General features: G+C 35.1%; 1 protein-coding gene across 1 annotated transcript in view; it reads right to left on the reverse strand.

Annotated features, from left to right (window-relative positions):
• Positions 1-14,825, reverse strand: part of ADK (adenosine kinase) — a 255,177-nt gene that overhangs the window by 187,472 nt on the left and 52,880 nt on the right. The window contains exon 3 of the mRNA XM_010714373.3: positions 6,675-6,753. Within this exon, the coding sequence (XP_010712675.1) occupies positions 6,675-6,753 (79 nt within the window). The remainder of the gene's footprint in view (positions 1-6,674; positions 6,754-14,825) is intronic.

Genomic DNA, 14,825 nt, shown 5'->3' on the forward strand with positions numbered 1-14,825 from the left:
TTTTGAAAGTTGGACTGAGCTATTTAAAATATTGAAAACACATGTTTTCTGGGGCCACCAAGCCCATTAGAGTAGGGGGATGTAATGAAGTTGCTTAAGGAATATAGGGAGTGAGGCCAAAACAAATTCCCTGAGGAATTTAAGATTCTAGCCCAAACGGTTCAGAAAGCACAGAGCACACCTCACTATTCCAGAAATTGTTTTTGGAGAAATGCATCTGTGACGTGAGTGAATTTCAGCACACAATAAGCAGAACAGAGAACATTTCTAGCTGACAGCATGATGGGTTTCATAAAATAATGATGGGTCCTGCAATTTATATCAGCCTCAAAATTGGGAAAGAGCTCAGGGTGCCTCCCCTGATAACTTTTCTACTACTTCTCTGCCAGTTATGCATATTCAATGCATCTTGAGTCCTGTTATGGAGTAAAATCTTCCCTCCTGCTATGCACCTCAACCTAAAATTTTCACAAGCAAAGAGAGGATTAAATTCATTACATTTATATAGAATAAGAAAGTTAGGAGAATCACCAAATAATGTAACACTGAAGAACTAAAGTGCAATGAACTTCATAGATTATATACAGTAAGTAATATTTAGACAAGGGTACTACCTTGCAAATACACACAAACTTCATTTTAAGCAGACAAGCAGTTGCAATGAAACTACTGGCTCTTTAGCAGGGTCTGCTGCTATACGTCAAAAAAAAAAAAGACTTCTAACTAAAAGAGGGGAGATTAAGACTGGATAGAAATAGAAAAAGATTTTATTATTATTATTATTATTATTTTTTATAACAAGGGCAGTGAAGCAGTGAAACAGGCTGCCCAGAGAGACAGTGACTGCCCTGACTCAAGAGACAGTCAGTGTCAGGGTGGACAGGGCTCTGAGCAACCTAACCAAGCTGTAGTGTCCCTGTTCACTGCAGGGGAGTTGGGATAGATGACCTGTAAAGATTACTTCCAACTCAAACAATTCTATGATTCCATCATTCAATGATGACGAATATATTTCACAATACATGTATTATTCAAGATATATAAACATAAACTATCGTATATACACTATGTATATAGATAATTGTTTTGTAAAACAAACTTCTGTCTGCAAGTATTTTTCGTACATAGATTTGTAATTTTACATTTTTGGATTAAATATAACAATCCAATATACACATACAATTACTGTAAAAATAAAGTTTAGCTAATTACTCACAAAACTAGTAAAAATTAAAAAAATCTACACCTTCAGCACGTCAGGTTTTATAAATGAACTATTAAACAGTTCATTTTTTCTAAATTAAATGATCAAGCTTATCAGTTTATTAGAATCATAAAAAGCTCAGTCTCCTTCAACTAACAGATCAAGTAAAAAGAATAAATAAAAGGGATAAAGTTAAAAGCTCTTGAGCAAATGTCATACTTACCCGAACTACAGAAAACAGTGGGACTCAAATATTCAACATAATTCAGCATCATGATTTTTCCTATTTGCTGAGGTATGTATTATAAAAACATGATTGTGAAGTCCTGAGTACCTATATGAAAGCTTCCCAAAAGAGTTATATCTTTCCCCTGTCAGGCAGGCCTACAAATTCAAATTGAAATGTGTCAAGCTATGTTCTTCCAAGCTCACCCAGCTTCACCAGTGATAAAATAACAACAGCTCTCCCTAATGATTAAGTTAGACCCAATGTAACAGCAGAATTGTTAGAATGAACATGAGCTATTGAGAAACTGACTATTAACTAAGAGCACCGATTCTGAGCATGAACAATGTGACATTCTTTATATGCACTCTCAGAAAAACAAGAATGAAAGCGTGCTCTGACTGTTGCCAAAGCTGTGTTATTTAAAATCCAAGTTATAAAATGCTATCAAGTTACATTTGAAATCCAGTACTTGAGCTAGAAAGATAAAAAACTTCAAAGACTACATCATATTGCAGTTCTAACTTCAGCACACCAAAGTTGGAATAAACAATGATAAAAATCATGCAAATACAGCGTGGTCAGCAATACATGTCCTGTCTACGCAAGCCAACTATCTGTTTTAAATGTTTTAAATTAAGGAGCCCTATGAAAAGATTCAGATTTTGTCCTTTCCAGATCAGTGTCTGTTGCTAGACAGGCACGCAGTCGCAATTAAAATTACAGAAAGAAGCTGATGAGTAGTAAAATACTGTATTCACAAATCTGAGTTTAGTTTGTTGGCAGAACTCTAAAACAATCCATTATTTATGAACTGCATGCACTTACATGTATGCATATTTTATAGATTTAATATAATGGATCCAATCACTTGGAGGGATTGCAAGAGCTCAGATTAAAGCAAGATGTCACATATCATATTAGATATAAAGCCAAAATTTAATGAGACAAGTAAAGGTCAGAGTAGCAGCATGTTGCAGTTTCAACTTGATATCCCCATTCCTTGCTGTTCTTAAGTGTGCAACATAACTTGAACTTTAAACAGAAAGCAAAACGAAGTACGGGTACAAGAGCATAATTCCAATGCAAAGATCACCAAAACAAACAGAGAAGTTAAACATTAGTTTCTACTTCAGAAATTATTGCAATTTATTTTGTTATCTGTAGTCTTAATTTTCCAAACTACTATCAAGCAATGTTCAGTGATCAATGTCTGATTATTTAATGTCTAATAATTGAAAGTTTGAAGTTACTGACACTCCCAAACAGTGGGTCAAGATTGCAAAAACTCCCATCGAACACACTTAAGAGTGCCTCAGAATGCATTACCTGCATTTTAATTGATGATCTGGATTCCAACTGTATTCTGTATTGTCCTGCACATGGAAAAACTCTCTACCATTATCCCTCTTTCCCTCTCCTCATTCAATACTATTGCTACTGGCACAATTTTCTACACAGTACTAAACTTTTGAAAGAAAAGATATTTATTTCAATATAATTTTTCCTTAAGGCTTTACAAGTATCCAATCCGTTCTGCTTCTCTTTTCCAGATGAAGTCATTTGAACTTAGTTAATTACAGATGAAAGTAAACAATAGAAAGCAATGCTAAGAAAGAAATAAGGGTGGGACAGTAAGCAACACACAATCAGAGCAATATTGAGGGTTTTTTTTATACTTTTTTTTCCTCCTTCCTGATTACTTATTTCCTATTCTCTCAAACCATTTTGTCTTTTCCCCCACACACTTCTGTTTCCATTTTCCTCAGTTCTTTCTGTCAGTATTACCCACATCATATGAATTAATATTTCCTAGACATAATTTGCTGTTAACTCAAACTCATTAAGGAATGACTGAACTGTAATTTCTTTTATCTTTTCATTTTTATGCCTGTTGCTGCCACTTCTGGAACACATCAATCACATCTTTTTCCTCTCCTCCTTCCTAATGTGAGTTAGGTCAAGCCAAAATAATTTTGACTTCCTCACTCTTTACAAGATCAACATGTGTTCAAACAACACTGACATCCCAGAAGACCTGAACATAAACATCCCATCTCTGTGGCTTTATTAGTGCATTTTTTGGATACTCCCTTTCATCATTTTCAGCAATATTTAAAAAAAAAAAAGTTGTATAAAACCATTTAAACAATACAACACAATACACTCAAAAAAGACTAGTGATATTTCAGGATTTCTCATCCATTTATTTTCAGTTCCCTCAGTTTTAAATTTATCTTTGGACTTCTTTTCAACAGATTCATTCTTGATTGGCTCCTTTCCTTCCTTTAACAGAGTTTTCCTTCTGACGTATGTTTCTCCCTGCGCCTGCATTACTTCTGCAAAAATGCATTCTCCATAGCACTTCAGTTGAGTAGAACCATCTTCAACATCATCCTTTTTGTTTTCCAGACCACATGCAGATTCAGACCTTTTTTCTCTTTGATGCTGCTGAAACACCATGTCCACATTATGCCCACCTGGGCAGGGAACATTCAGCTTTTTGATTCTCACAGTGCTCTCCAACCATAGTTTGCTTCTGCAGCAGACTACACCTTCAACTTCTGTTCTACTGCAAGACAGTAGACATTTCACATGTCCAATTCTTCCTTCAAGGATGCACTTCAGATCTTTCTTTTCTGTCAACTTGCTAGAAAAACCTAAGTAATTATACTCTTCATGGCCTGACTGCAATACTGGTTAATTCTTCAGATGCTTCTTACATCTTAATTTCCCCTATAATTGCCACTTTAAATCTTTTGTTCCCAAAATCATGTTCCATGATTTAAGTCTCATTTTCTTCCCAGTTTTCTTCATAACACAGAGCTTCTTCCTGCTATCTTCTTAATACTCTTATTCCTACCATCTTCTTACCATCTCAAATCTCCTGTACATGATAAATACACTATCTCTAAGACTTTTTGAAGCCGGCCTATCCACTTCAGGAACAGTCTTTTCAGGAAAAGTCTTTGAGTCATTCATTATCCTCATTCTCTTTACAGACATGACAGAAAAATGTTGACTTACAAAAAAACCTATGAGAATATATAACAGAGATGGCAATCATCGTGCAGCACATAAGCTGATTCCATGATTATGGAATGTTTCATTTTTCCAATTTCAAGAGATTAATTATTCTAAGTTTGCCATTCTGCCTTTGGGTAATTTTGTTTCAACACAGCGCTGCTTTTCTGACCTTAAAGCAGGAGACGAAATAACTCAGTGACCCCATTTATTACTTGCTTCTTAAATTCTTGTGTTTTTTTTGTTTTTTTTTTAATTCCAATCCTTTTATTAACTACTTTCTACTTCTCCTACTGCAGTCCTTAATAATACACTATTGCCATTCTGAAGTGAACTTTCAAAAAAATCAGTTGCCAGACCTTAGAGGCTGTTTACTTCCCACTATTCTGCTCAAATTATATTTCATCGCAGTCAATTTTCCAAGGATGCATTCCTTGAATATGCCCTTATTCCCATCAACTTATAAACTCTCAAACAAAATTTTGAGTTTGTATCTTTTTTTTGTTTTTTTAAAGCACATTTTTACCACTGTATCCCTATAGGGTATAACAAGCTGAGAAGTTAATGAGTTTTATTCTTAGGGTATCTTCTTGCAGAAAACCTACAATGAACTTTGAGTGCAGCTACCTCAGCACTCTGAACTTAAAATTCATTAACCCTCTACTTCTCAACCAGTAGTGGGACTTCTTGAATGAGTCTTTGCTTTCTCCTGGTACTTTGAGTAAATACATATTTAAGTTATAGAGATCTAAGATTATTCACACACTTATCCCCTCTCCAATATTCCAATGAATATTGCTGCAAAATTTCTGGTTTCAATTTTTGGTTTACACTTAAATGTTTTTTTTTTTCCCTTGTCCTCACATTTCTTCTTCTGCCAAAGCTTACTGGATAACAGTTTCTTTTAAGATTTCCAGAATTCCTTTCTTTCTCTCTCTCTCACCCTTCTATCCATCATTTTAAAGCCTCTTAGTCATGTTATGTTATTCATGCACAACTGTTTGAAGTTTCAGTCTTATTTGAAACAAAAACTAGGAGATGACAACCCTTCTGGAGACAAATTCAATTCCAGATGGCAACTGCAGCTGAATGAGGTCCCAACTCAAAGCCAAAGCAGAGAGAAAAGTTCACTGACAAAAACTTACCAGCATAAAAATGGAGCACTGACATAGAAACTCCTATGTTTCACTGTTCGAATTGTCTTTTTTTTTTCTCCAATTCACATTATAAAAGTTCCGTGCACTTCATATTGTAATTAGTGTAATTATTAAATATCTTGACAGCTATGCTAGAAGGCAGCAAGGTATCAAAGATAGTTTAGAATAAATTAGCTGAGGTCAAGTAAGTAATTTCAAGGAGACATGCAAGAACAGGTCCAAGTTTTGTAATTCTGATTCTACCATGTGCATTTGCTTCTAATACTCTGCAACCCATACGCAGAAATAGAAACTGAATTTCATGACTCTGAACTAGTTGTTGCACATAACCTAAAAATAAATGCAGAACTATATTCTTAATAGTATTGTGACAAAAGGCATGTTTCAGTTACAAAAAAGCTAACTATATCTCAAAATCAATTCATCATTATTGTTCATAATATTCAGACAGAAAATATCTTTGTATAAAAAAGCCTTGCATTTTTGTCTTTGATGGACAAGCTTCCAAGTTCCTAGAGAATAAATGTGGTTAGCATCACAGAATGATGGAGGCTAAAAGAAAGCTTATCAGGTCATTTAGTCCAATCCATCACTTAGAGCAGGGCCATCCCCAAACTTAAATCTGGTTCACTCATGATGGTCACATTGAAATCTCCAAGCGCTGAGATTCAAAAACTTCCCTGGGCAACATGTTTAACCATTTTCTTTGTGCTTCATTTTCCAGCCATGGGAGGATTCTTCACTACAGTTTGGGACCTTGTCCTTGGCATTTGCTATAATGTTGTTTCATCTGTGAGAAGAACTTGGCTCAATATTTCTTACAACCCTTCCATCTCCTTTTTAGGCACATTATAGCTATAACCATAACAGCAAGCGTTTGAAACAAAGAGTAAAACTTCCAAACAGGTAATTTCAAAAACATACCAGAAAACATACTCTGGGAAACAGAATCACATGGAGACATTAAGTAGCTCTTGTTACAGACACAGTACACAATACAGAGCACCAAGTTAATTCAAACTCAATACTCCTAATAATTGATTATTTTTAAGAATGAACAAACCTGGGCCACTTTGACAGAGTTTTGAGTAGAGCCACCAGCATGATATTCTACTTTGAACTTTTTCACAAGTTCTTCAAATCTGTTAAAAAAAAAAAAGAAAAAGAATATTATGAGATGATATCTGAAAATGATAAATTCAGATACGTTATCTGTTACAGAATTCAAACTGAGGGCATCTATGTAGGATTTGTCCAAACTACAAAGAAGCATGTGACACTGAATTGAATGCTTCCCCTTAAAATTCTAACCAGAGTAAATAACTGAAACACATTACTTGAAACACAAAAATGATTGCAATGAACTTCCAAGATTGACAAAATATATGTTTGGTACACAAATGTTTTATAAAAAAAAACATTCAGATATTCATCCTGCCTCATCAACCTAGAAGGTTAGTTAAGAAAAACTGGGATATGATCTACGTTTTCACATGAAATATTGCATTTTGACAGGTGAAGGACTTTTGTGAACTGATCTATTACTATGCTTAACGAAAATAATCTCACGACAACCTTTCGAATCTTCAAGCCATGCTGCTACGACAGCACAGTATTCTCTCGTATCATCCTGTAGTACATTTTTAGTTTTGAATATTATAATAAAATATATCAACTTTCTAGGAAAATATCTACCCTTGTACTTCAGAGCAACTTCAGGATTAAGACCACCCAAACAAAATTACATCAGAGACTCCTCCTTGCCAAGGGATACATTTGCATCACAGATCACCATCCACAGAACTAATCTTTTCACTGGTCACAGGCTACAGAAAAGCAAAGTTAAGCAAAACAAGAAAGGAAACTGCAAGGAGAAGAGTTGTGGAGACTGCAGGGAGAGAGATTCAGTACAAATATCTCATCCTTTAAGCACACTTGAAAATGAGTAGATTAAATAGCAAGATTAACAACCTCAGAAGACATCAGACTTGGGAGGAAGTACTCCAGGCAAGCTAAAAGCTTTAATGTAAAAATTTGCATATTTGAGGTTCAAAATGACCTTGAGGACAACCTTAATTAATAGCATGTTTGTCCTTAAGGTCTACTAACATTAGATGTTTACCTTTAAAAATGAAGCTTGTCCCCTCAGAAGAGCTACTATATCCCAGCATATTTTACTGTATTTAATTCTACCTTCTGTTTAAACATTGACATTTTATCTCAGACACAACAAAAAATGAACACTACCTGTCAAGCCTAGTTCTCCTCCCCACAGCCCACATCTCCTTATAGCATCTGAACAATGGCTTTTGGGACAGATTTGTTAAATAATGACTTGTTTATTTAGAAGGCTTTGGTTTTCAATCTCATGTTACTCATAAGATCGTTATTATTTCTACAGTAACTTCCATTTAGAATATTTGAATAATGAGCTACTCACCCTACCAAACTACCAATGGGCAGCAATTAGAAAGAACCAAGATCTAAATTACTATATATGCTTTTCACAGTTATCCACACTACTAATTATCCATCAATTCTATGTCAAGGAATCAAAACCTCAAATGATAGCAAATGGTTGCAGAAAAAATAATAAAAACAACAAATCTCATAACAATTGCTTCTCAAGCAGACAGACATATAAACCGTCATGAACCAAGTCAGTACCATGGCAGTATTTTTCCTTCAATTTAATTGACCTTTTCAACCAATTTGAGTGTTTGCTGCCTATATCACACAGCTATTTCTGCTTTTTTTAATGTATCAACAAGCATTCCAATTAGTATTTTAATTCCTTTACCTAAAGGCACCTAATGTTTCAGTGACTTTATTACTTAGTAGCATGTTAAACATTAATATAATACTGTAATGGATGACATACAATAGAAGCTCTAAATTTAAATGACAATGTGTTTAAATAATTCATTTTGTAGTTTGAAGGAGTATCTATAGAATAAAATAGGTGGCATTTGATTTTGGAAAAAAATGATGGAAAGAAGTAGCTTTCAAATGTGTCAAGATTTCAATGTTATATAAGAAACAAACTCAATAAATTATTTTGTGATTTTTTATTTAACAGAACATGACAAGCAAACAGGGACCACTTTCTTTCACTATTTCAGACTCAACATTAAAAGGCGTAACTCCTTTTTCTTTGAATTCATGTAGTAACTCTATGCCTTTCAGTGGCCATGATGTAAAATAGAACAAGACTTAATAAAAAGGCAAGGAAGGTACTGTTACACTACTTTCCATTGCCCTTAAAAAGGAAAATATAAATTGTGTTGTTTTAATCCACAAGAGGTTGATAAACTTTTATCAAATATGACCCCAAAATTAAGACTGCCAATAGCCTTTTATCTTAAGGAAATGAAAAACCACAAATTTTTCAAGATGTCAGTAAATGGCACAGAAAGCATGTGAAAATTGACTTTTTCATTGTCTGCTATATGTCTGATCCACAAAGAGAAGACTTTGGCATTTCAACATGCCTCAGAAACATGTTATTTGTTTTTATAAAGTTCTCGAGGAAGGAAGTTCAACTGTAGAAGCTTCTCCAAGGCCCATGAATACTTAATGGAGCTTGTGTGAGTCCTTCAGGAGTAAGGCATTACCATACTTCAGATAATCCAATAAAATTATTACCTCATGAGCAAAACTGAATAATATTTTTGTTCATTGTCCTACACTTGTTGGCCTTTGAGTATTTCTTAAAGCTCTGCTGTATCTGTGACCTTTCCCTCGACCTAGCAATATATCATTACCTTATGTAACAGAATAATAAATCCCACCATCAGCACCATAGAGACAGGGCCCTATTTTTGGCTCCATTAATGCATTGACCACATTGCAGCCTATTTTAACAAAAAACAAGTTTGCATTTGCAACAGTACATGTTTTCAGTTACGATACTTTTGATCAACTCTACCATTGCCAAGGAGGCTACGTTAAGGCTTCACTCAATTATACCAGAGGCAATAGCACTTGTCAGTTGCTTTTTTTTTTTCCTCCTCTCTGTTTAAAAAACAATTGGCTCCTAATTCTGTTTGATACTGAAAGGCAAGACTTTTCAGTAACCTCACTTTTGAGAGAGCTCATGTCTATGAAAAAATAAGTGTAAGAAGGTAACAGAAGCAGCTATTTTATACAAGAAAAAAAAAGTTACACCTCTTTATGCTAAAGGAGGTGGAAGCATTTTTCTAGGAGGCACAGACTCCTGCAACAGATGCCATATCACATCGGTCAAAGCAATGAGCTCTAAGGATGCCCCCCAGCCAGTCCTCCCAGTTTCTCACCTCCATCACTGCTGACACATTCACAGTCATGTCGGTCATTCACCCACTGTGAGCATCAGTACCTCTTTGGTTCTTCCTACTAAACTCATTATCCTTTCTCATAGAGCCTCTTAAAATGCCCTATTTCCTATAAAAAAAACCTCACCTCAGTACCTGTAGTACCTCAAACTCACCACTACTCTCAGACAACAAAGACCTGGGTAGTGGCTATCTCTCAGCAACTCAGCTCTCTGCTGCTCTCCCCCTTCCCAACCCTTCCAAGTCGGAGCTGCTTCTCTTCATTTCCACGGCCCTGTAGAGCATCACAGCATCAAACACACCATCCTTCATTCAGGATGTTCAGATTTACAGCACCCTTGGGGCACAAATCAGCCAATAAAAACACCTTTTCTCCGGCTATCCCATGATACCACCGAATGTCCAGTTACTAGCATTTTCTATGAAAATTAGTAAATCTATTCTAAATCTTTCCTTAGACCATCTTTCACCAAAATGTCTACAGAAATCATCAGGAAGGTTGTGTAATTTCCTGAGGGCACTCTCCAGCCTAACGGCAGCAATCCTCTCCCAGATCAATACTCATCTCTTCTAGCTTGCTTCACACAGAGTCCAAGGTTTTTTTGGAGCTGGGCCTCTAAACTTGTTCTGTGTCACACGGCAAGAAATAGCCATGTTGGGCACACCATTACTGAATTGGTAATAAAAATAAGCACATGAAACATTCCCTACATCTGAATGCAGACTACAGAAGGAAATGGATTAACGACAAGGTAAATTAAAGCAATGAAAGTAATGCCATTAAGTTCCTGGACACCAATTATACTGGACTACAAAGGAATGCTTTCTGAAGACTAAAATGGTAATAGAATTACTGAATTTAACTGTCAGAGCTTTGGGAGAAAACTGCTTCTGATATATATGTCAGGAGCTAGTTACCTGCAAGAAGTATAGAAACACAACCTCGTGTTTTTCACTAGGGTATGCTGCCCTGGATATCTTTTGATATATCTGCTTATTACCTAAAAAGTGCTCAGTGGCATTCATCAGCAGGAAGATACAGTTTGTGGAAAAAAAGAAGAAAAAAATTCAGCTGCCAAAGCCAGCTAGAAAAGAAGAAATAAAAATAATTCTTGCCCATTTTGCTTCTGTATGCCAGATAACCTGATCATAAGAAAAAAAATTGCTTATTTTGAATAATGATAGTCCAATACCTCCAGTACGTTGTACATTTTTGTTTGGTATTATAAAAATATTGAAAAATGTTAAGATGAAAATCTCTTAAGTAATCAAGTAAAGGCTGCAAGTTGCATGTAAGTGGAGGTAAGTTGGAGCCACGGAGGCAAGCTTTGTTAGTAGCCCTAGAGAGGAAGGTAGACTAGCATTTGTTATGCTCTCAAGCTATTGGGTGGATTTTAATTAGATTTTAATTAAAAACCATAATTAATGGTGAATTCTGACACATTTCCCAGATATTTATTTTTAGTTGCAAGAAGGTCGTATTAAAATATGGCTGCAACTCAAGTGTTCAGCTGTGAGGAGAACCAGACTAATACACCAACAATTAGATGCTTGATCCTTTTAATTGCTTTTTTTAATCTACTTATATCTTCACATTAAGTAATCTGTGACAGAATGTCTATGAAATCACTTCATAAATTAAAGATGAATTATATCATGTTATACAATCTGCTTTTAGAATACCAAAAAAAAAATAAATAAAAAGAAGCAAACCAGTAGAACTACATCAGAAGTTCCAAATATCATTGCCATTTTTTAAGAAGGCCTTCAAGTAATAAATCAACTGAAACCTAAACAACACCAAACCTGCAACCTGACTGCCTTGAAAGGCATGCTGAGGCAGTTTGCATACATCTGGACAAGCCTGTCGTCTGTCACCTTCCACACTGCCTTGCCTGGGCCAAGGCCTGCATTAGCCCACCACAGGCAGCCCCCACTCTCAGGCTGATGGGGCAGACCTGGGGAAAAGCAGCCTGCCCCCCACTGAAGCCCTCATCACTAGATCCTAAGTGAAACTTCATTGTGATTTAAGGAAGAGGTATTCGTTTTGAAAACAGAACTTTGGGGCAAATGCTGCGGGTAAAAAGAAAAGTAATTCGTACTTGAAAGATCGTACCTAATTTCTCTAAGTCGTACAACACAATGTTCAAAGTTTGAATCCTATAAAAACAATTTTATATATGACTTACTTCATCCCTAGTCTTTTACATAAAGCCAGTTAAGATTGAGATGCAGATATAATTGGTTGTTCTGGCTTAAAATTGGTCCTGAAAGAGCCAAAGTATTGCCTTTGAGAAATGAGGTACAATCACAGAGGTACATGAGAAAACTTTGTAACAGCTGCTTGGCAATGACTGACTTTACCCAGAGCTAGTTCTTCTACTTATTAGCTTGGCACAGAATTAAAGAGTTCAGGAATGGGTAGGGGAATAGAGGGGAAGAATAAAACATGCTAAAAAGGAAATATTGGAGACAGGTTAGCAACATGGACATATAACACAACGGAAAGCTAAATGTGTTAGGACGGCTACAATCAAATGTAGCAGATTGTCATATTTTTTTCTTCTATTTACAAAAGCTCAGAAAACAGTGACTCTTCATAGAAGTATTTACTATTGCAAACTAGAATTTCACATGAAGTATTTTCCTAATCACCTCATCCAAACAAACAGCAAATGAAAAAAGCCAGTAATTCCAACCAGGTTAGGATTATGAGTACCAAATGTTAATATATGAAAGAAGAAAAAAATGCATAGGCAAATTGCAGGATTCATAGCTTTGAAATATTTTACCACAAATGTTAGCGAGGTTGAAAAAAATGCACTTAAATGTCAGTTTGATAAAAGCCAAAAGAACATTTTCCACATGTGTTTGCATTTAGGCATATTGAAACAAGATGGAAAAAGTAACAGTCATTCAAACGTAAGGTTAAAACATCAGCTCTTAAGGATCGTGATTTAAGGACATTTCTCAAAGTAATTTTTTTTTTTTCTTCTGTTTCTCAGCAAAAACTCAGGCAAATTTATGCAAGTGTTCGTGAAAAGCTCCTCTTATTCCAGATTATCTGGATATCTTCCCCCTCTACAATATCTGAAAAAATGTAGATGACTGCAGTCACAACCATCAGCCAACACAAGGCAAGCTGATATTTTGAAGCACTGTAGCAAAACAGAAAGAATAACCATAACTCTACATTATTAAAAGATTGAATTTCTAACCATTGGTGAATGCCACAAATACATTTACACAGAACACATTCACAAACCTTAAAACACGCCTATTATGTACAATTACTATAAGAGAAGGTCAAGGAGTATTGACAAAACTTGCTCCCCATTAAACCTCTAATCAAAGCACTTAAAGGAAAGCTTCAACCTGAAGACAGCTAATCAGAAATACTATCAGAGAATTTCCATCAATTCAATAATGGAGTAGAAGATAATACTTTGCCTCTGTACTGTCTTCTTGAAATATCTCCTAAGTGATTGGCTAAGATCAAAAAAATCTTGCCAATTCACCCACAGATTCACACTGTAGTACTGTGACAATGACTATAGCCAGAAATAGCTCATTGCCCTTATATCTGAGTAGTGAGGATGAGAAGACATCGCAGGCTAGGGAAAGCATCTACCTCCTTCATCCTTGGAAGCACTAAGTTATGTTCTGAGCATTAAGGAACAAGTTCAATTCTTTTGTTATTTTTTTGGTTCTATTAAATAAGTATTTCTGCTTGGCCCGGATGTTCTCTATATATTTTTGAGAGATACTTAATGCTTGGAATATTTTTTGGGGGGTCACTTTCTCATTGCTTCCTAGAAGTTGTAAGAGAATACATGCCCTCTGAGACCTACTCGTAAGTGCCTTGCGCCCTAATTTTTCTACAAACCAATGGAAGGGCAAGTCATTTATTGAAAGTACTATACCTTAATTCTTTTAATATCAATAACTTCACACATCCCACAGTAAATATCCTGGAAGATGAGTAAAAATGTTTTTTTAAAATAAGACTACATTTACAAAATTAAAAGCAAATTAAAGAACATAATCCTAATTATGCAATAATCACAAGAGACTGCAGTAGATACTTTCCATTTGGCTCTGTAGAGACCAGGTGTTAACTGTCAATAAATCTTTAGTGAATGCTAATTGAAAAACTGCTTCACAAGCATCAACTTACTCCAGCTCACATCAAAGTGAAAATTTGTTTAACTTAAAAGAATATTTGCCATGAATATTTTAATATTAAAAGCATTCAGTCATCAAACAAGAGATCTTAAACCTTATCTTTGCTACAATTTAGATTATCTAAAGCTGCAGTCCAAATCATACTAAGCTGCCTATAGAGAGCCGACAAAAAAAGAAACGTGTTCACACACTTAGCAGAAAAATATTTTACTGCAGCACTGCAGCAACTTTGTAATTTGTACTTTTATCTATAAATACATCAAAATGGAAAGAAAGTTAACCAAGTTGCAGGGTATGATTCTAACTCTGAGTCAATAAAATATCAAAGATTCACAGACAGCACTTTTCAGAAAGTAATTGCTTCCATACATCCATCAGATTAAGTATTTATCTGAGTAACATTGTCTTTCTACTAACACAAAGTTCAAAACAATAGTGAAAGTTGCTAACCACAATCTAAATCAATTTTATGCTTACAACATAAATGGTTCACGTCAATTAAGCTACAGTGCTAAAATATCTTTTTTCTTCACTCCAAGCGCTATTTTAAATTACTTTCAATTAGTTACTCAATCAGTATATTTAAATCACCAAAACATTAAAAATGCATCAGAATATTTCAGTGGTTCAAGAGAAAAGTATAGGTTCACTATAAGCTATTAGCACGCAGCGAACTATAGTAATTATCCTCAGGAACAAGTGAGAAGATATGTGCA

The sequence above is a fragment of the Meleagris gallopavo genome, chromosome 8 (genome assembly GCF_000146605.3).
Source record: "Meleagris gallopavo isolate NT-WF06-2002-E0010 breed Aviagen turkey brand Nicholas breeding stock chromosome 8, Turkey_5.1, whole genome shotgun sequence".
In the NCBI taxonomy this organism is placed as follows: Eukaryota; Metazoa; Chordata; class Aves; order Galliformes; family Phasianidae; genus Meleagris; species Meleagris gallopavo.